We start from the raw sequence: 21,390 nt of genomic DNA on the forward strand, positions 1-21,390 counted from the left end.
TGTGATTTCACGCGAGAAGACGGTGTCTTCCGGGTCTTTCGCGCGATGTTCCGCAGGCAGGTAAGACGTGTGGAAACGGCCATTGTTCACTAGATCGCAATGGAGATGTATTCCTCTTCCGTAACTAACTAGTACTGTCTTGCAGTGAATCAAGAAGTGGGGGATGAACTAGGATGGGAAGACTCAAGTTCAAATCCCCATTCTGCCACAAAGCTGCCCTTTTACCCATCTCTTAATCTCATCTGTCTCACATGGATTTTGCGGGGGTTAAATGAGGAATGAAATGTGCCCTGTCCTTAAAAGCTTTAGAGAAGTGGCAGAGTAAAAATGCAAACTTTTTTTTTAGAGTGCTAACTGTGCAAACCTGTGCAGATTTACTCAGAAATAAGTCCCATTGTGTGATAAGTGTGATAAGATTGCACTGAAAATAATAAAAAGAATAACTCAAAAAAGATAAAAGAAACAGAAATAAAGGAGTTACTTAAAAGCATTGTTCATTGGATAGGTTAAAATAATTATTGGGTTATTAATTCTGTCCATTGTTGTATCCTCCTATGCAATGAACAAGAAAAAATATTGACTGAAACAGTCATACAAATTAGAAGAAATTGGTTCTGTAATTCTGATTTTTCAAATGGTTATGTATGCCTACAAGCTGTTTGGCTGTCAGTTGTATATTGGATATATTTCAGCTGCCAACTAGTAGTATAATTCACAAGGATGTGCAATTGTAGATTCACGGTACAGGCCTAAGAACACTTTTCTGGAAGAAATACCTATTGAGTAGAGTTCAGTAGGATTCTGAGCAGACATGTTTAGGACTGGACTGCTAGTCACATTCTTTCTTTGGCCTTTTTCACATGTCTTTTACATAGCACAAACTCACAGAACAAGGGGATCTTCATGGTGCAATTTCTGACATCACGCCATGATTCCAGAAGAATCGATTCCATGAAGACGCCCTCGTTCCATATGTTTTGCGCTATGTAAAGGTGTATGAAAATGGCCTTGGGGAAGGAAATTGTCCTTGTTACTCAAGAAAGTCTGAAATGGGGTGGAGGGAAGCTTGTATATAGTCATTACCATGAGACACATGAGTTCCATCTTGTCCAGTAGCGTGTTTTAACTGTTGGAGACACCTGCATGGAATGCTAATTAAAGCAGCTCTTTGATGCATTCTTGCATGATGTCTATTTCTAAATTACCCCGTTACCTGTCAAACAGAAGGCCCCTCTGCCTACATCTACCTTGTTTTTCCTCAGTTCTCCCTGGTGGCTTCTGCTCTCAGCTGCTTTCCAGAAAATGCAGCTTTCCCTTTCCTATCTCTGGCACATTTATGTTCTTACTGAGACAAACAGGCTCTCAGTACAGGGATTTAGAGGCCTTTCTGCTAATTGCCGGCTTGTAAACTTAATTGGACTGTCTCCCTGGGCACTGTTCCTAAATCAATTAAGCACTGAGTTGGCTGTCACCTCTCCTGCCAAAGTAGGTCACTTGGAAATGTACCACCCAAGAGAAGTCAAGCACCCAAATGGGAAGATGTTGACCTCCACTGTTAAAAGTTATCACATTTTAAAATTTGCCTTGTACATTTCCATCAAATCCATTCTGTGCTTGAGAGATTGTTGTCCTAGCTCCAGCTAGTTCAGTAGGTAAGTAGCAATATAAAATTATCTCTAGGATGTCCCTTGCTTTTTCTCTCTCTTAACTTTATAGACATAGAATAGTATGTACAGCTAAAACCAACAGGAATTTAAATTATTTTCATTTATTCCTATAAAATGTATTTAGTTTTTAATAGATCGTTTTCTCCTTGTCCTGTATCTCCCTTCTTTTATGTCTGCTTTTATGCTGATTTTATACTATTAGTTCTACTGGCTGATTTTATTGCTGCTTATTTATAATAATTAAAATAACTCAGTAAAGAATTTTTTAATTTTTAATCCTATTTTTATTGAGTTATGTTCTTAACAGTTTGCAGTAGATCCTGGAGAATGTGGTATATAGATCTTATAAATTATATAGATCTTATAAATTAAACTCTGTAAATTGTTTAATATACAATGATGCATTTCCATAGTATTTTATATGCTGTTGTATTCTCATGAGGCCGCTCATCTGCTATAGTTGGCATACAATTCTCCCTGTGTAGAATGTTATAAAGAAGAAAGTAGTGATAGCAGCCGCATTCAAAGATCTATAATGTCAGTGTGTTTTGTGTTTAAATGCTTTGTGTTTTTCTTCAGAGAAACATTGGCATAATCCATATAACAATGGATGTTGTACTCGACAGCTGTAGTCTTTGCCATAGGAAGGACAAGTAATTTCGGGGTTTATCCATCCCATTTTACCCTGCCTTTTTGCCTTCTTTAGGGCCACCAAGGTGGCTAACAACTTAAAAACATACATAATAAAAACACATCTTAAAAAACATTAAAACCAAACCAAAGACACATACTTAAAAGCAGAGGTAAAATTTACATACAGAAACATAAAAATGACAATTAAAATATAGAGCAGGAAGGAGGCATCACTGAGGGAACAATGGGTTAAACACAAAACTTCACCTGCTGGAGAAGGGGACATACAAGTCTCTGGGGAGAGAGTTCCTGAGTTTTGGTGCCACAACCGAGAAGGCCCTCTTCTGGATTTGCTACCTGCCTAATCTCAGAAGGTGAGGGCACCTGAAACAGGACCTTGAAAGGTGACTGTAGTGGTTGGATAGGTTCCTAAGAGAGTAGTTATGCTGGTTTGTTGGTTCCTTAATATGAATTAAGCAAGTATGGCGCAGAAGATGTCATACTAGCAATCCTCACAGCCTCTGCTATATATACTTCCTAAATTTATTTCTGTTTTCCTCACTCCTTTCCTCCACTGTCTTGTCTTCTTGGTTCTTGACTACCTTGCATCTTTCTCCTCTAATCTGAGCTTGGGCTTGGGTAGACTGGAAAAGTGAGTGTGGTAGAAGGAGGTAGAAAGGCTGGTGTGGTAGGAAAGTGACCATGGGAGTTGGGTATTTTATAAGAACCAAAAGCCAAAAAAGTTTTATTTGATTTATTAGTCTAATCCAAATTTACAGGAGTATAAATTCTGTTCACCACCCTTGAATATTGGGATGGATTTTGTATTACTGTTAAAGAACAAAGAATGAAAGACACGGATTGTATACAGGTTCCCAGAGAATGTACTGTAAGGTAACTCCACACCTGCAACAAAGTTAACTGCCTGCTTGCATTCCTCAGAGGATGCATGCGAGGTCAGACTTTAACCACATGGCCTATAGATTCTACTTTGGACTTTTTCAAAATTTGTTATATCATGCCCGATGGAGATTTCTGGTGAGTCTGAATGCATGCATGTTTTGTGCCAATTTGTTTACACTATTAAAAGACTATTCCATGGCTAGTCTTCTTGTTTCTGAATATGAATAAAAGAGTTGCTGATTCTTAAATCCTAATAGGAATTAAAAACACTAGGGCTTGGAGCATAGAAGTACCATTTCCCATAGCAAGGAATTTACTTACTGAATCTGTTGTGTGGGCAGTGGTTTCTTACACATAATTCAGAGAATAAGATAGAGAGTAAGCAAAATATGTATTGACTTGCATCAATAAAAGGACACATACCTCAGTAATTCTTTTTGGTGCTTATATGTGTATGGTTTTAGAGTCATGTGGGATGGGTATTAAGTAGCCTTCTGTATAAAAATGATGGAAAGGGGATGGATAATTATTTGGCATAAGATCTTTGAATTTCAGGGCCAGCTTGATGGGTGAGGATGAGGGCAGAATCTAAGAAGACACAGAGATATATGATGGAGTTAAAAAGGCCATGACTTTATTGCCTACAGCTTACAGGAGCCTTGGTGCCACATGGGGCACAGATCCTGATATCAGCTGATCCGCCTGCCAACCAATGACCCCTCGGCCCCTCAGTCCGCCAGCTGAGGGGGGCACCATGGGATGACAGTAAGTGGGATTCCACCTGGGCATACACCTCTGTGTGGCTCCCCAACACTTGGGTGTAAGCATGCCACAACAGCCCTCAAGCTTGGCTTGTCCCTGCCTTGCATCGCTCCTAAGATCCCTTACGGAGTTCCCCAGCTATGGGGAAACAGTGCACGCAGGCTGTGCTCCCTCCAAATGGATCCATGCCTAATGCCAAAACCACCACAGAAGTCAGAAAATGACTCCCACCAAAGCTCCTAAAGCTGCAACCAACTCCGTAGACCATCTCGAACGTTATATAACAAAAGTTTTTGTCCCTAGCTGGACAGGTGCATCCTATTGGGATGATATGGAGTTTCTAGCCAGAATGAGATGTCCAGGTGATAAATAATACACCCCTCTGCCACTTCCACAAAGCGCCCAACAGCCTTGGCCAGGTGCTTCCCGGCCAAGTCCACTTTCCTGGGTGAAATGGCACCCTACCACAAGCGTCTTTCCAGCAGGTCTGACCACAGCAACCGCACCTCTAGAAAACACCAATGCAAAAACCCCAGGTCCTCCACAATTGCACGTGATAAGTCTAAGCCTGGCTGTGAGCCCAAATAATTCTTCCCCAGTTGGATCACCAAGGCATCTAGAGGTCTGAAGTTCCATACATGACGAAGCACTGTGGGGATGAAGGGGATACAGTGCATTCCCCTCAAACCAATCCACTTCACACCAATGGTTCCAGACTCCGCCACATAGCAACCTACCCTATGGACAGTACTGTGTCTGCAGATTCACACCAACTTCCACTGCTTTGTGGGGATTATAAGAGAGAGAGATTGAGAGAGAGATCCAAGCATATATAGGATGTACATGCCCAACTTCCACCTGCCCACTGCCTGGATCTGCGAAGAGGGGAAGCCCAAGTCCACAGCCACCATGGCTGCCCCAATCAGAAAAGAGTGGACCCCAAAATCACACACAGGCTAGCCTGCTGCTGCCTGGGCTGACCTTAGTACACTGATGAACTGAAAGCAGGTGAGGGAGGAGCTATCTTCATGGACCAACCAGAGGCCCTGCCAGGCAGGTAATGCCATGGTGAGGACTTCGTGGACCCCGAGGGGAAGTTAGCTCCTTGCCCTAGCTGGTTGATCTTGGACTGGTGCAAGCAGATGTGAACTAGGTGTCACTGTACAGGCACGTCCCAGAACTCCAGGGCCCATCTAGAGGTATTGTGGTAAGAGCCAGCCACCAGTTCTCCCACCTGGAAGGCCCCCAAGAAGGTCTGTGTGAATGCAGCTGTAAAAAGCTGGGCCTCAAAGGGGGAGTGGCAAACCACTGGGAACTGCCCAATGCTACTCCTGAGGACAGGCTATGTAATGGGCCTGCAGTGATCCACCGAGGGAAGGTGGCATCTCCTCCAACCGCCAATGGCCAGGCATGCAGCAAAGGAAGTACAAAGGTCAGGGAACCTCCATTTTGCCAAAAAAAAAGGAAATGGCTGCAAGGTGGCTGTGCATGGTTTTTGGTTCCAGGCCCCACTTACTCAGAGAGGCCAGGTACCACAAAACCATGGTTTCAAATGTGGGCAGGGAGGCCCGGCCCCAGATACTGGAGAAAAATTCCAGGAACCTTCCAAAAGCCGCCTGGTAGGTCTGCAGAGTGGACAGAATGACCAAATCCAATACTCCTTGCATTATAATGCACTGGCAAGCTGCTATTGGTCCTCTGGGAAGGAATTCGGGTTCTGGTGGGCCTCAAGGGAGAGTGTGAAGAACCACTTTGCCTGGAAGGTAAGACAAGGCATCCATGATGTTGTGATCAGTCCCTGCTACATACTGAGCTGGAAATAAGACATTAGCAGATAGGCAGGCCAACATCAGCCTGCCCGTACCCGGGATTGGGAATTCTGGGATTGGGAATTCTGGGCAGCCTGAGAAGGGAATAAGTAACCTTTGAATCCAAGGAAATGTGGTCTATCGAAGCCCAAATGGAATCCCTTCGGCGAGACATGGGGCAAGTAATGCAAGGGGTACAAAAAATGATGAGTATGCCCCTGGCCGGAACCCCTACAGGCTGTCAAATGAGAGGAGCTAAGCAAGTCGTGGAACTGCTGCAACTGCAATCTGGACAGCCCCCTCTGCCTCCAGTTCCCCTGTGGAGGAGAGACGACCCTACCAATCAATGGAGTATTGAGGGGCCCCGTCTGCTCAAGCGATCTCAGAGCGCTGCCACCATCTGGAGGGGTGATGGGATTACAAATGGTTCCTGGCACAGCACAACCTCAGGGGTTGTTGGGAGCACGACCTCCTCCACAGCAAGCAACGGCTGGACCCTTACGGGTAGCTACAGCGCTCATAACCAGCTGGCCAGGAGAAGGATGAGGAATGTCGGCAAAACCTCCCACAACAAGGCCAACAATGAAGCCACATGTGGGATTACAGTTTACCCCTCCAGTGACTGATATACCCAAAGGTCCACTGACACAGGAGTTTTCCCTCAGGTTGCCATCCCGGGGGATGGTGACCAGCCAGCAAAAGGAGTCCCAATCAGTAACTACTGTCACTGCTGCCCCGCTCCCAGTGTTGTCAGCAGGGATACAGTTAGTCTCAGCAGGGAACAGATTACAGAGGGGCCCTCAGTATTAAAGAGTCCCTGCCATGCAGACCCCGCTTCACAGGACAGGGGCAGGGATACCCTGGGTCCCAAGGGGAACAGGATTACAATTAGGCCTCCCATATTAGGGAGACCCTATCATGCAACCTCCTTACGGAGCACTGGGAGGACAGACTCCATTATTCCAACCACCCCCACTTTTCCTGCCAATGGGAGCCCCTTTACCTTATAGGGGTTACATCACATCCCAACTGCCCCAGAGAATTCAGGGAGGTCCAATGCCACAACCTCCCCTTGTGGCCCCGATCCTAAGGCAGCCAGCAGTCCTGGGGCTCACGCAGTAGGACCACCCCAAGGGTGGTGCAAACTGGATGCCAGTTTTGATGGAAATCCAGAGGATTTGGGATTTTTTATTGTGCAAGCACTGGAATTTTTCCAAGACTGGGGACACGTTTCCAAATGAACATAGCTGGGTGAGCCATCTAGGATCCTGTTTGGGGGGACCCGCAGCAACATGGTATGTAACTCTCTATGAGGCGGGAGCACCTGAACTTCTAAGTTTGGATGCGTTTGTATATGCCCTAAGAGCCCAGTTTGAAGACCCTCTGAATGAGGAAAGGGCTAGAACAAAGTTAAAAACAATAAGACAAGGAAACAGACTGGTTCGTGAATATTCAGCCAAGTTCAGACAGTATACAGCCAAAGTGCGTGATTACCACAAGGGAGTTAAAATTGAGTTCTTCCAAAATGGACTAAACACTGACTTTAAGGCTAAGACTGTGTACTGATTATCATGAAATAAATGCCGTGTCAATATAAAATGCTTACCCCCTCCCACTTATCAGAGACTTATTGTGTGTGGTGGTGCAAGGAAAGATATTATCTAAATTGGATTTAAAAGGCGCTTACTTCAGAGTGAGAATATGGGAGGGGGATGAATGGGAAACTGCTTTTAACACCTCTTTGGGACAATTTAAATATCTTGTTATGCCATTCAGATTAAAAGGGGCCCCTGGTGTGTTTATGAATTTGATTAATGAAGTTTTGCATGAATACCTGTACAAAGGTGTGATTGTTTACCTTGATAACGTGTTGATTTATTCACAAGATTATGATTTGCATGTAAAACTGGTCAGAAAGGTGCTGACTACCTTAATTTAATGGAACAACAGAGGATTCTCCCAAAAATATCACTATACAATGCAAAAATAATCAAAAACAATGAACCGTTTACTCTAGAACAATAGCAAAAGTCAACATCTAAAGAGCATAAACACTATCGAATATCAATCAGTCAATCATACACATCATAGCACGTAGCGCCAGAAACCAGAGTCAATTGGACCTCTGAGTAGCTCAAACAGTCAGCTCAAGAAGTGTCTCGGTGGAAAAAAATCCATAGTGAAGTTGGTCCAAATGAATACTATAAATGGTGGCCAGCTGAAGACTCCACCAGGAAACAGAGAAGAAAATGGAGGATCCAGACGACGGTCTGAATAATCCTGTAGGATCCTGGAGGTAGCTGGTAAATCACTTCGCCCGACACACAGCTAGCAAAGGAATGTTTTGCGACGTAGGCTTTCTCAGGGGCAACCAAATAATAAATCAATTCTATTCATACACAACTGAGAATCTGGTCTGGTCTCATTTCATCAGTAACAATGTCCATAATCACGGGCAGATGGCCATTGGGGGGGTACTCCTACAAATTTATGAGGAAAAATTGCACGCCTGCACATATGTATCCAAAAAAATTTCTGACACTGAGCACCACTGGACTGTATGGGGAAAAGAAGCTTCTGCTGTGAAACTAGCGCTTACAACTTGGAGGCACTGGTTGGAGGGGACCAAGGTGCCATTTGAAGTATGCACTGATCATAAGAACTTAGAAGCTTTGTGTACCCCCCGCAAATTAGGCACCAAACAATTGAGGTGGGCGGAATTCTTTTCCAAGTTCAATTTCACACTGAAGCACCTCCCTGGCAAATCTAACTTCCTCGCAGACGCGCTCTTGCACATGCCCCAACATGAAAGCCAAAGGGAGGAAGTGAGTGACACGATGTTCTCACCAGCCCAATTGGAAGGGGCGGTGACTACCTGCAGCCAAGCGGTGCAGAAAAGCCTGGCACCTAGCCTCCCCAAGTGGGGGGAGAAATTAAAGTGGAGGTGGAAAAGGAGGGGGGAAATATACTGAAAACCAATCTGAAATAAGGGGAAGATGGTAACTGTTACAAAATCGATAAATTATACATTCCAGCCAGCCTGGGAGGGGAAGTGCTGAAACAATGTCATGATTCCAAACTGGCTGGGCATTTTGGATATTTGAAAACCTTGCATCTTGTACAAAGGCAGTTTTGGTGGCCAACTGAGAAAAGACATTTCTCCATATCTATTGTCTTGTCCAATGTGTATAATGGGGAAATCCAGAGGGGGGAAACCCCAAGGACTGTTGCAACCACTAGAAACCCCGTCCAGACCATGGGCTGTGGTCTCAATGGACTTTATTACTGACATTCCCCCTTCAAAGGTACACATTGTCATTCTAGTGGTTGATTTGTTTTCAAAACAAACCCGTTTTGTTCCATGTACTTCTATCCCCACAGCAAAGAAACTAGCCACCCTTTTCATGCAACACGTGGTCAGACTCCACTCATTTCCTGAAAAGGTGATCTCCGACAGGGGGACACAATTCATTGCCAACTTCTGGCGGGAGCTAATGAAAGTAGCTGGAATTGGACAGGGACTTAGCTCCGCCCATCATCCAGAGGCTGATGGGCAAACAGAACGAACTAACCAAGTGTTAGAACAATTCCTAAAATGTTACATCAATTATCAACAGGATAATTGGACAGATTTCTTGGTGTTTGCAGAATATGCTTATAACAACTCCATACACAGTTCCACAGGTGCCTCCCCGTTTAAAGTAGCACAAGCCTACGAAGGAACAGCAATGCCTTTTGCTCAAAATCTCAGCAACCAGGAGATCTAGAGGAATGGTGGACTAATTTATTGACCCAATGGGAGGTTATACAAAAGACTCTGGACAAAGCTAGAGGACTATAAAAAATTTGCTGACAGAAAATGTTCTGTCCAATGGAAATTACAAGCAGGAGATTTCATGTATATCTCCACAAAAAACCTAAGGGGAGAGCAACCTGTTAAAAAATTTGGATGGAAATTTTTAGGACCATTTAAAGTTAAGAAATTGATCAATGAAGTAACTGTAGAGGTGGATCTACCAAAGAACTTGAGACAGTTTCACCCAGTATTCCACTTCAGCCTCTTGAAAAAAGCTCCCCTACCTGACAAGTGGCACCCAGAACGGGGGGCTCCTCGCCCCATTTTAGTGGATGGACAAGTACAGCATGAAATAGAAGATATCTTGGACTCTAAAATAAAACAGAACAAGCTGTATTACCTTGTACGCTAGAAATATTTTGCTGAATCCCACAGGAAATGGGTAGAAAGCTCACATATGAATGCCCCAAGGCTCATTTCTAAATTCCATAGACTCTACCCTGACAAGCCCAGTCCACTGTGAGGAGGAGGGCACTCTTGAGGGGGGGCAGTATGTCATGTATGCCAGCATCCATGCCATTGTTGTATTCTGCATCCATGCCATTGTTGTGTTGTATGCCATTATTGTGTTCTGCAAGCATCCATGCCATTGTTGTATTCTGCATTTTATACTGAGAGTGATATAAGCATCCATGCCATCATTGTGTTGTGCATCTTACACTACATCTTAAACCCATACTGATATAATGCCAAAGTTCAGTACTGTATCTTATGCATTTTATATAAGTCATCTGAAGGTGTTTAGATTGCTAATACTAATTTCTAGAGGAGCAAGTGGCCTCTTCGTTGACTCTAAGAAATATGCACTTTTTCTTCTGAGTGGCCTTGGGCTGAAGCTGCAGCTGTGTACTGAAATGTATCTTTTCACAGGAGAGAATGATTCCACTCTGTACTTTGTCTAGACTAAACTGCTTTGTTCCCATGTAACTTTTGGTTTTTCGTGCCTAAATGCAAAGGGGGTGGGAGAACATCCCCCTATATCAGTAGTCCTATTGTTTGACTAATTACTTCTGCCAACTTCTACCTATGAGTGCATACCTGAACTGAATAGATCTCTAAATAAAGTTTCTTCAACCAATGCACCTGCTTGCTTGCTGTGAGGGACTGGGAGATCTAACTGCCAGGGACTGACACTCTAGGACTGACAATATCACTGAGCAGGCTGAACAGATTTAGGTAGGCAGTAAAGTCCACAATCTCTAGATTTTGGTGAGGCTAAATATGCCCAGAGGCTGTGCAGATTAATCCTGAAAGCTGCTGCTGCTGCTTCCTTCTCTTCCTCCTTCAGAGTTTTGAGGTTTTATAAATTCCTTTCAGTTTCAGGGGACTATGAAGTTTAACTTGGTTGAAAAGCTGTGAAGCTATTATTTGATGCTACTTTGTGTTTTCCCATGACAGGTGTTTTCCCAAGAGGCCATCTTGGCCTTGTTGAAATCATCCAGGAGTATATTCATCAAGATGAGATGTATGAAGCAATTAACACCCTGAGTGGCATGAACTGGAACACAATGGGCTATCAGTGCTATGTGAGCCTCAGTGCCATAGTAAACCACCTTCTCAGACAAAAGCTGACGCCCGAGAGAGAAGGTTTGTTTGAATACATTTAATAAATATGAACATTTTTAATTAATATTCATAATTAAGATGATACATGTAAACTTTGAGCAGATGACATTATACACAAAATACACAAAATTATAAGACTTTGAGATCAAGGCTATATATTTGTTTTTGTGCTATAGTCAGGCAGTGATATACAAATAAAGATTTATTGTCTGACTGTGTCAGCTTGTTGCTTAAAGGACTCTTAACGTAACATTTAAACCAACATGGTATGTAAAGTACTCTTGTTCTGTTTAACAACTAGTTAAATAAATATAGTTCTATTTTAAAATGTTATCAGTAGTATATATGTGTGTGTGGCATTTGTCTTTGTGTTAATGAATCAAACAACTCATTCTGAGTGACCCTTTTCAAAAGAAAACTGTAAGAGGTTTCGATTTGTTCCATGGTGGCTAGAAAAAGAGATGCAATGTCTGCCAACTTTACATGCTTCCTGTTGTATGCCCTCGGACCATTTTGCCATCCTTCCTGTATCTCCCCAGGTACCTACAGTGACTTCTGAAACCTCCCTACATTAATAGATCAATTCCAAGCTCAGGTTCATCTCTTCTCGATCCTGGTGGGATGACTCTCCATTGAATAGCTGTGGATGTTAGAACTTGAGCTATTCCCAGGATTTAGATAGGGAAAAAAATTAAACAGGAAGGCTTCGTGCCATGTCTCAGCATGGAGGTACAGCTGGGCACCAAGCTCCCCTTTGTGGTAAGAAGAAAGTGTGCTAGAGGGTATGGGGAACAGCAGATCTTAGAAAAATTGCTTGCTGCACAAGCCTGCCCCCAGGCCATCTGTCTGAGGCAATCCCAGCACTAGAGAGCGAGCGGCAAGGCTGATTTCCATAACCTCTACTATGCCGATAGGCCAGGTCAGAATCTCTTCTTGGAAAACTTCTGAAAGTACCCAGCAGGAAAGTGGAGGAATGGAGAGAGGGAGATGGAAGGCTTTTGGTGAAACTTTGTTTTAAAATGTGTTGTTGTTTTTAATAAATGGATATCTTGTGCGCTTCTCCCCACATGCAATCTGGCTAACGCTGTTTCACAATAGAGAGGTGTATTATGCCATCCAGGATTTAGTCTATATGAGTATAGCAAGTCTGTCATGGTAATTTGTTTTCTTTTCTTTTTACTTTCTGTGTTAGAAGAACCCCGAGAGTCTTTTCTTTTGTAATGATGGGATGGTTATCTGTGAGATCTTCATTTCAGCCGTCACCATCCAGCTGGGCTATCTAATGAATCAGTGACTGTGCTAGTTCTCGCTTGTATTCCATGTAGGCTGAAGTATTTTGAGAGAGCAAAACATGCTGTAAGGAAAACAGCAATGACAAGAGAGTGTGTCTTGTTTTTCCAGTAAACCGCTGAATTAAATTTTAATAGAAATTGACTGGTGCTTTTGAAAGAGAACACCTTGAAAGTTCAGCTTATCTTACCATCTAGATTCAAGATAATGCAAAACCTCATTTACTAGCAGATCGCTTTACACACACAGTGTTGGAACGATTAGAGCCTTCAGTGTTATCAAATCTAATAAAATAAAATGCAGTCCTGCTTAGAACTAGGCAGTAATTATTGCTAAATACATAGGAGATTTTCTTCTACTGTGTACACATACGTTCTCCTTTCAGAGTACTCTCAAAAATTTGATCCATTAAATTCTGTTTGTCCAATCTGCCTTGAAATGATAGTCTGAATCTCATATTAAACTGTATCTGTAAGTAAAAGAAGAGAATGAATTCTACCATGTTTGTAAATGCAACAAGCTTGGGAGAAATATTGTCTAGATTCTCAGGACATTGAAAAATGCTAATAAGTAATTATAAGGACTAAATATAAGGAGCGATTAACTAACAATATTTTCTTTTTTTTCTGACAAGTTTTGTACCAAACTGAATGTCTGAAGATATAGATGGGTCAAATTGATTGACTACGTGAGGAGAGATATATAGAACTATTATAAAAAGATAGAATGAGTAATATATATAGAGAATAAGTCAAATTGTTTGATATAAACGAATGTATGATCTATATGGTTTATGATATATAGAAATACCTGAAATTGAAAAATTGGGATAAATTGTTTATCTAAGATAGAAACAAAGGCTTACAGTTTGGGCATATAATGTTAAAAATAGTTAAGGATGTACTGCTTAGAATAATGGAGAATATATATTTGTTTTAGATAGAGGAAGCTAATAAAATTAAGGGAAAGGGGACAAAGGGTTGGAAAGCTGTTGGAAGTCAACAAAAAGGGGGGGGAAAGGGAGGGGGTTAGAGATGAAAAAATTGGGGAAAATTGAATGTAAATGTGGAAATAATGGATTCTAACCCAATAAAAATTTTTCAAAAAAAAAAAAAAAAAAAAAAAAAAAGAAAAATGCTAATAAGGAAATGCACTACAATGCCACGAGTGTCAAGTTATCAGGCTTATGTGGTTTCATTAATTCAACATGTCATTTACCTAAACATATTATTGTTTATACCTTTGGATCACTTAAACCACATGTTTTGAGACTGGCAAGCGAGAAGTAAGGACTCCCCTATGGCAGCAATTGGAAGGCTAAAGAGTCCTGGTGTGCTTACAGAGTACTGTCTCCCAGAAGCTGGAGACTTGCAAAACTCTAGGTTAATGTATTAAAAAATATTTCTGAACAACACACACAAAATCCGTATTATGCAATAATCTTTTATGAACTCCTTTTATGAAGGAGAAATGGCAGATGAGGAAGTGCCTAAAGCAGACACACTTCTGAAAGGAGGAGTGAATGTATGCTCTTACTGACTATATTAGGATAGTGTTCAGTTTCCTGGCATGTATCTGAGTCCTTCTGAGAAAAGAAAAATGGTCCCATTGTTTTCAGTATTCCTTGGACTGGCACTAGAAATCTCTTCCCCTAGAGGAGCCATTCCATACAGCACTCTTCACCTGGTGATCAATGGCACAATGGTGGAGCCATAAAAACCCAAGTTCGTTGGAAAAGACAAAAAGCCTTATGGAAACTGGGAGCTGATAATTGCTCATCCAAACTGCATCATACTGATGAGGAATAGTTACCTATTTTATCTTCTGATAGCTTTTTTCTCCCCTTTTGTTACTTGCAATAATTGCTGTACAAGTGACTGTTTACAACTTAAAGTTGCTTTTGTACTAGCTGTCATCTTTCTGTTTCATCTTCCCGGCAATAAGTTCACATTTTGCCTGTGTTTGAAAAACCTGACTGACTGCAAACACGAAGGGTTTTCTTGTAAGCAAAGCCGTCCCTCTTGTTTCAATGCTGCTTTGTTTGAAATCCACAGCACAGCTTGAGGCAAGCCTTGGCACCTTCTACGCGCCATCAAGACCTCTCTCTGAGACAACCGTGTTGGAATACAGGGATCCGATCAGCAGATACGCAAGAAGGTTCTTTCACCATCTGCTGAGGTGAATGACATCTTCAGGTTTTCTTTAAAGTTCACATTAATTGTACATTTCAATAACTTTATGCTTTTGACATGGGGTTAACATATTTTTCTTAAAGGACCACCCTGGAAAACTATGCATTCACTGACATTGTTTAGCTATTCGTTTCTTCTTTTCAAAACCTGTATAAAGAGTAACTTTGAACTCCTCTTCAACTTGCTTCAAAGGAAGAGTTTGTTTTCTATTCAGTTTGATAGAGAACCAAGTAATTCTCTTTATATTAAATAATCTAAACAGTCCATTATTAGGTGCTTCTAATTTATGAAAAACCTAAATTAGCATTATGTGTCCGAATCAAGTAGGACGTTAAACATGTCCCAATCCAATTATTGGCTGTGTGCCAGTAAAACAGGTCTATTTTATTTGTCTTCTGTTTCACAGTTAAGTGGAAATGTCCTAGGTGCTATCATCTCAGTTGGGTTACTGATTGAGAGTCTCTCAACACGAGACGTCTTATACGAGGACGCTCAAATGTAGGGAGATGCAATGTTAGCCAGGAAGCATGTCAGTTTCATGCCTCTACACAGAGCCCACAGAGATGGATCCTCAGAGGGTTTGTTAATTTCATGTTCACCTCCCAAAGGCTTTGTTAATTTCACCTCCCCTTCAGGGAAGTGAAGATGAAATTAACAAACCCTCTGAGGAGTGATCTCTGCAGCTTTGTGTAGAGAGATGAAATTGTCAGAGCCTTTGTCTTTTTAAACTAGGCTTCCTGGCTAACATTGCATCTCCCTACACTTGAGTGTCCTCATATAACATGTCTCGTGTAGAGAGACTCCTGAGTGTGGGTGGGGTCTTGACTCAGTGGAAGGTCCCAGGTTCAACCCCCGACATCTCCAGTTAAAAGGGTCAGGCAATAGGTGAAGCAGAAGACCTCTACCTTGAGACTTTGGAGAGCAGCTGCCAGTCTGAGTAGACAGTACTGACCTTAGTGGACCAACAGTTAAAGTGTTGGACTAGGATCTGGGAGACCCAGGTTCAAATCTCCACTTAGTCAGGGAAGGTCACTGGGTGATTTTGGGTCAGTCACTCTCTCTCAGCCTAACCTATATCACAGAGTTGCTGTGAGGATAAAAATCAAGAAGAGGAGAATGACTGGGGAGAAAGGCAGGGTGTAAATGAAGAAAATATGTTTATTTAATTTTGTATTCATTTAATTTTTAAAAAATATTTATTAGCCACCTTTCAACCTTTCAGAAACTCGAGGTGGTTTACAATCAATAAAATAACAATAAAATGAATAAAAACAAAGTTTGAAAACACAATTTAAGACTGCCAATGAATATCATAAGTAAAAATAAAATGTGCTCATGTACTATTAAGTGGACAAATAAATCAAAGGTGCTAAAATACACTGAAAATATTTAGGCTTTTATTTTGTACAAGTTATGCAATTTCTAATTTTAATTTTGGAAGACTTACAAAACTTTTATTACATCTGGTATCTTGCCCTTCCTTCGAGGAGCTCAGGGCTCTAGACTTGAGGTTGTTGCTATATTATCTTCTCAAGAACGCTGTGAAGTAGGAGGCTGAGAGAGAGAATCTTACCTCAGGCCAAAAACTGCTTTTACAGATGTGCCAAATTTCATGAAAGAGTTTTTTAAAGATAGAGACTTAAGCAGTTCGAGTAGAGGTTTGATGAGTTTGGCTCTGTAGTGCTTCATCCCCATCATTTGGAGGGCTGAGCTTAGTTAGAGGCAGCCCACATTCGCCAATTATTAGATGATGCACATGCTAGGAATAGCACATAATCAAATAAAGTGCATAAATGTGTTGTATTACCATTTCCACACGGGAGATACTAGGTGGCCAGCCATTCAGAGCCAAAAAACCCGCCAAGTCAAAAGCGTATCCAAAATTTACTAGAACAATTTAAAGGGGCAAGTGCTCAGTTTCTCATGTGCAACAACAATTCATAGTCAATACATATTGTTTTATTGCACATGAGAAATTGAGCACTTGCCGCTTTAAATTGTTCTAGTAAATTTTGGATACGCTTTTGACTTGGTGGGGGTTTTTCCCCTCTCTTGTTTCTGTGCAATTTAACTGGGTCTTGCCTTTTGTTACGTATGCAAGCCATTCAGAGCCAAGCTACAAGAGACGAATTACATGAGGAGGAGCACGTGAAAGAAGTCACAATGTTAGCTGGGAAGCTGAGTTTTAAAAGAGATCGGAAGGCTTTGTCAATTTCCCTTTTCTACAGAGCCAGCACAGATTGCTTCTCAGAGGGTTTGTTAATTTCCTCTTTGCCTCCCACAGGCTCTGTCAGTTTCACTTCCCCTTTTAAGAGGCAAAGAAGAAATAAACAAACCTTCTGAGCAGCCATCTCCCTGGTTCTGTAGAGAGGGGGAATTGACAAAGCCTTCCAACCTCTTTTAAAACTCAGCTTCCCTGCTAACATTGCAACTCCCTTCACATGCTCCTCCTTGTGTAATTCGTCTCTTGTAGCTTGGCTCTCAGTTCAGTAGCAAAAAGCAAAATCAGGTTGTGGTTCTTGAGGAGAAGCACGGAGGAAGCAGACAGCCATGCTCATGTCTCGCTTTGAGCCTGCTGCAGAGGCGTGAATCAGGCCCCTCCGCTTTTTAGTGATGATTCCTCTCTCGGCTTTCCCACTTTGGGGCCACTGTGACTGGAACGAGACCTGAGTTCCATCTTTTATAGGGAAAGTTTCCTGCATGCTGCAGTGTGAGTGTGCTAACGGTCACTTGTAGCACCTTTCCTTCAAGACAGGTAACCGCAATCAGCGAAGGCTTAAGCAAATGTTACAGTCCTAGCTAGTTCCAGCATGTCTTCTTGGCTCGTCTCCTGTCCCTACTTCCTGAAAGCTGCTCAAGCTAACAAGTGCTACTTACATACCTGCTTTTGATCTTTCTATTAAGGTGGGGCTCCCAAAATTTCCAGACAGCCTGTAACACCTTGTTCTGCGTGGGGGAGTGTGTGGAGTTTACTCAGCTGCCCAGGTCTCAAGCTGTGCTAGACGTTACGGAACAATTAACAAGACTGTTAATTATAAGATGTTTTGGATGTTGTTAATTCATAGTGTTGCCCTACGTAGGAAGCAACAGCAGCACATAAATAACACACACACACACACAGGAAGGCAGAATAATCTTTCTGTCCTTTTCCACCATATTGTTGCCCTCACATCTTTCATACCAAAAGAATATCCAAACCATCTGTTCTCTTCTTCTCTTCCCCTCAAAAAGGAGAAAGGTTCCTGTATATGGTTATGTGATTCCCCTGTAGAAAATTACCAGGCATGGATACTTTCCACTCCCAGTCTGCCACATTTGAGGGTCTCTTTGGCTTTTAGTTTCTCAGCTGCAGCCCTCGTTCCTTCCTTTCACAGATTTATCACAGATCACGCTGGTTCTTGGAGGTCCATCTGCTCCAGCTTTCTCTGGAGAATACTGCAATTTTTTTATTGTAATAGCTGGATATGATTGTTCTGGGCCATATAAAGAATTTGGTAGGCATCATCTGCCGCTAAGACACTATGAGGTGATTTATGCATCTTCATAGGCTGGGAGCTGGCATTTTTTATGCTGTAGCAGAGTGGTTAAGGGGTTGGACTATGAATCAGCACTCTGCTAGTTCGATTCCCAGTCCTGCCATGAGCTCAGCAGGCGGCCTTAGGTAAGCCACTCCTCTCAGCCCAGCTCCCCAGCTGCATTGTGAGGATACTAATAACACTGCCTTTGTTAACCGCTTTGAGTGTGGCACTAATCTGTCCAGAAGAGTGGCATATAAGTACACAATATGATGGTGGTGGTGGTGGTGGTGGTGGTGATGATGATGATGATGATGATGATGATGATGATGATGATGATGATGATGCTCTGTTGAAAACAGATGTGCACTGTAATGTGCTCATAGCTCGCATGATGAATCTTACTGAAGACCTCAGTTTGTCTGATGGATTGGACTGGACATTTTCTGTGATTCTGTCCCTGAGAGTAACAGTAACTCAGAAGCTGAGTTGGAGGCCACAGGAGCTACAGAAAACATAAGAGGGATATAAAATTTAGAGGGGAGGAAGCAGGAGCTTGCTTCCCCAAAGTTCCACTAGTACATAGGGCAGATAGGGCAAGTGCTCTGAATGCTTGTCTGTTCTGAAAACAACCCTCTATACTTCGATAATTATAGTACAAGAGAGGGCTCAGGCTGAGTAGCCCCTGCTATCCAGTACGCCAAGTCTGGTTCCCTGTGGTTTTTTCCCTCTGGCTGAAAGGCAGCATGTCCCTGCTCTATTGGGGAGATTCCACATGACGCCAGGCTTCTTCCGAGCGTGGTGCGTGGGGCTCTCGGGGCTTTCCTGTTTAAGTCGAAGCATAAAAGAACTTTTTTTGCTCTGACTTAAAGAGGAAATGGCACACCAGCTGCAGCCAGAGCCTCCACATAAATCTTCTCCCTGCAAACAGTCTGGAGGGGAGGCCTGGCTTAGCATCAAGTTCAAAATGGTGATGCTCAGCTCTAGCATTTCCCCCATCTTTTTAGTCCTTGTAATAGGGTTTCACCTTTGGTGTTCAGTGCAGTCCCACATTGGGACTGGGTGTGTGTGTGTGTGTGCAGGCCAGCTGCAGAGAAGAATTTTCTAGCCCTCCCCCAGAACACACGAGATGCCGTTTCCTGACTAAACCTTCACATGTTTCGTGGAAGAAGCGCCTTTTCCCTCAGCTCTCCTCAAGCTCAACAGGACTAATATTCTGTTAGAGAGCTCACCTTGGTTTACATCACTTTTTAAAAGGTAATGATTTCTAGATCGTCTTGCACTATGAGACAACTCATATCTTAAAAGCCAGTGATTGTACTGAAACCAGGGAAGAGAAATATATGTCTTATATTTCACCGGTCCATACATATCCCTGCAAGCTCTGTGGCTCCAGTCAAATATATACTTAAAAGATCTGGAGCTGTTCAAAAAGCGGTATTAACACTCTTCTCTCACTCAAGTGTCTATGCTGATCCTGCTGCACTGCTTATTTTTAAAAATTTCCTCATCTTATACTTCCCTTGAGTTATATCTTCTCACACATATATTGCCAAAGACAGCAAGAATTTAGCCTAGCCAGGCAGTTTATGACAGTCTGTTCTTCTGAACTACACAGCTCTGGGTGGAATCTTCATTGGAAGCCCTCCTCTGTCTGACCACCTTGCCTGAGGAGATGTGGATAGTTGCAGAAAACAGGGTATTTTCTGTGGTGGCACCCAGAACACACTTCTCAGATTGATTATTATGTATCTCATCTGAAAACCTTGATTGTTCCAGCTTTTGCTAATATTTTGTTTTATTTGGCTAATAGTTTTTTCTATTCTTTTTTTGCATTTTCGTTCTTATTTTGTATGATCATCTTTCTTTTAATGGATTGCTTTTCATTATGTTGTTAACTGTTTTTGAGACACATGTCAAATAGAAAGACGAAATATAATTTAAAATAAATACATCATGCTGTCTTACAGTCAGCATTCAACCAAAAGCAGACTATTTTCACATACTTAAGAGAAAGTGTTTTCCATATGAGGACAGGCTGGTGTAGTTTCCCCACTGGTGCTGCTGATACAACACAGCAGCAACAAGGTTTCCTCATGGCAGGTTTCCCAGCTTCCCTGCACCAGTACTCTGACAGCAGACATTCCCCTGCCTCTGCACCAGGTTTTAAAAAAAATCAGCTATTGAAAATCAGTATACCATTATAGCAATCTGCCTTTCCTTTTACATCTCCACAACAAAAGAGGCTAGAGGTTTACTTTTAAAAATATATATTCAATTGTCATTTAAAAAAAACACACTGGTGTTCAGGGGAGGAAATTTCTGCCATGGGAACAGGGCAAGGAAATAGATGCAGTGTGGGAGGGACTGAAAAAATTCAAACTTTTCCACTCATACGACACTCACCCAGGCATTGCTGCAGTCTTTCCCAAAACTGCAGCAAAGCAAGTTTGAGGAAAATTAGAGAAAAGCCGAGGAAATCCCAGAAGGTACACAACAGCAGCACAGTCCTATGGGGAGGCAGGAAAAAGACTCTTCACTCCAGCATTACACTCAGGGCAAATAACCCATATGTAATAAAAGGAAATTTGGGATTTTGGGATTTCTAGATCTTCGTCCAGTTTGATTGCTTTCATCATCTCATATGACATTAATTTGTACTTTGTCTACCTAAATTATGCTCTTTAACCTATCAGCTAATTTAATTGTCTCAGGTGTTAGCTTAGAACATAACTTTCAAGTAAAAAAAAAATTAACAGCAGCATTCTAAAAGCTGCTAATAAGTATCCCCAACAGAATAAATTTCAGGATATTTTGTAAAACTGATCAGAAGATTTTCATATTGCACTCATGGACATGAATTTCAGTCACTGTGATTCAAGAGCCACATGCAAAGACTGCCTCAGCTACAATGAGTGGTCTGTTTTACAAAACAAAAGATGGGGTTGCCACCAGTTAACAAGATTTGTTATTTATTTATATTATTTATAGTCTGCCTTTCTCACTGTGTAGGTCAATACAAGCAATGGCTGGTACATCTAACAAACAATATAATTGGGTATGGGATTGCAGAAATTTGAAAAGAAGTGTAGAACTGAATACAGATATGAAACACTGCAGGAAATAAAACGAGTAATTTTACATGAACATACTGAATAACGCAGAAACTCTCAGTATGGTCATATGACAATAACAGAT

At 42.0% G+C, this 21,390-nt stretch overlaps 1 protein-coding gene across 2 annotated transcripts in view; it reads left to right on the plus strand.

Moving 5' to 3' along the window:
• The window catches only part of WDPCP (WD repeat containing planar cell polarity effector), a 215,052-nt gene that overhangs the window by 64,464 nt on the left and 129,198 nt on the right, over positions 1-21,390 (plus strand). For both annotated transcript variants that reach the window (XM_055001704.1, XM_055001713.1), the window contains exons 11-12: positions 11,028-11,216; positions 14,540-14,663. In XM_055001704.1, the coding sequence (XP_054857679.1) occupies positions 11,028-11,216; positions 14,540-14,663 (313 nt within the window). The remainder of the gene's footprint in view (positions 1-11,027; positions 11,217-14,539; positions 14,664-21,390) is intronic.

Source organism: Eublepharis macularius, chromosome 1, assembly GCF_028583425.1.
Source record: "Eublepharis macularius isolate TG4126 chromosome 1, MPM_Emac_v1.0, whole genome shotgun sequence".
Taxonomy (NCBI): Eukaryota; Metazoa; Chordata; class Lepidosauria; order Squamata; family Eublepharidae; genus Eublepharis; species Eublepharis macularius.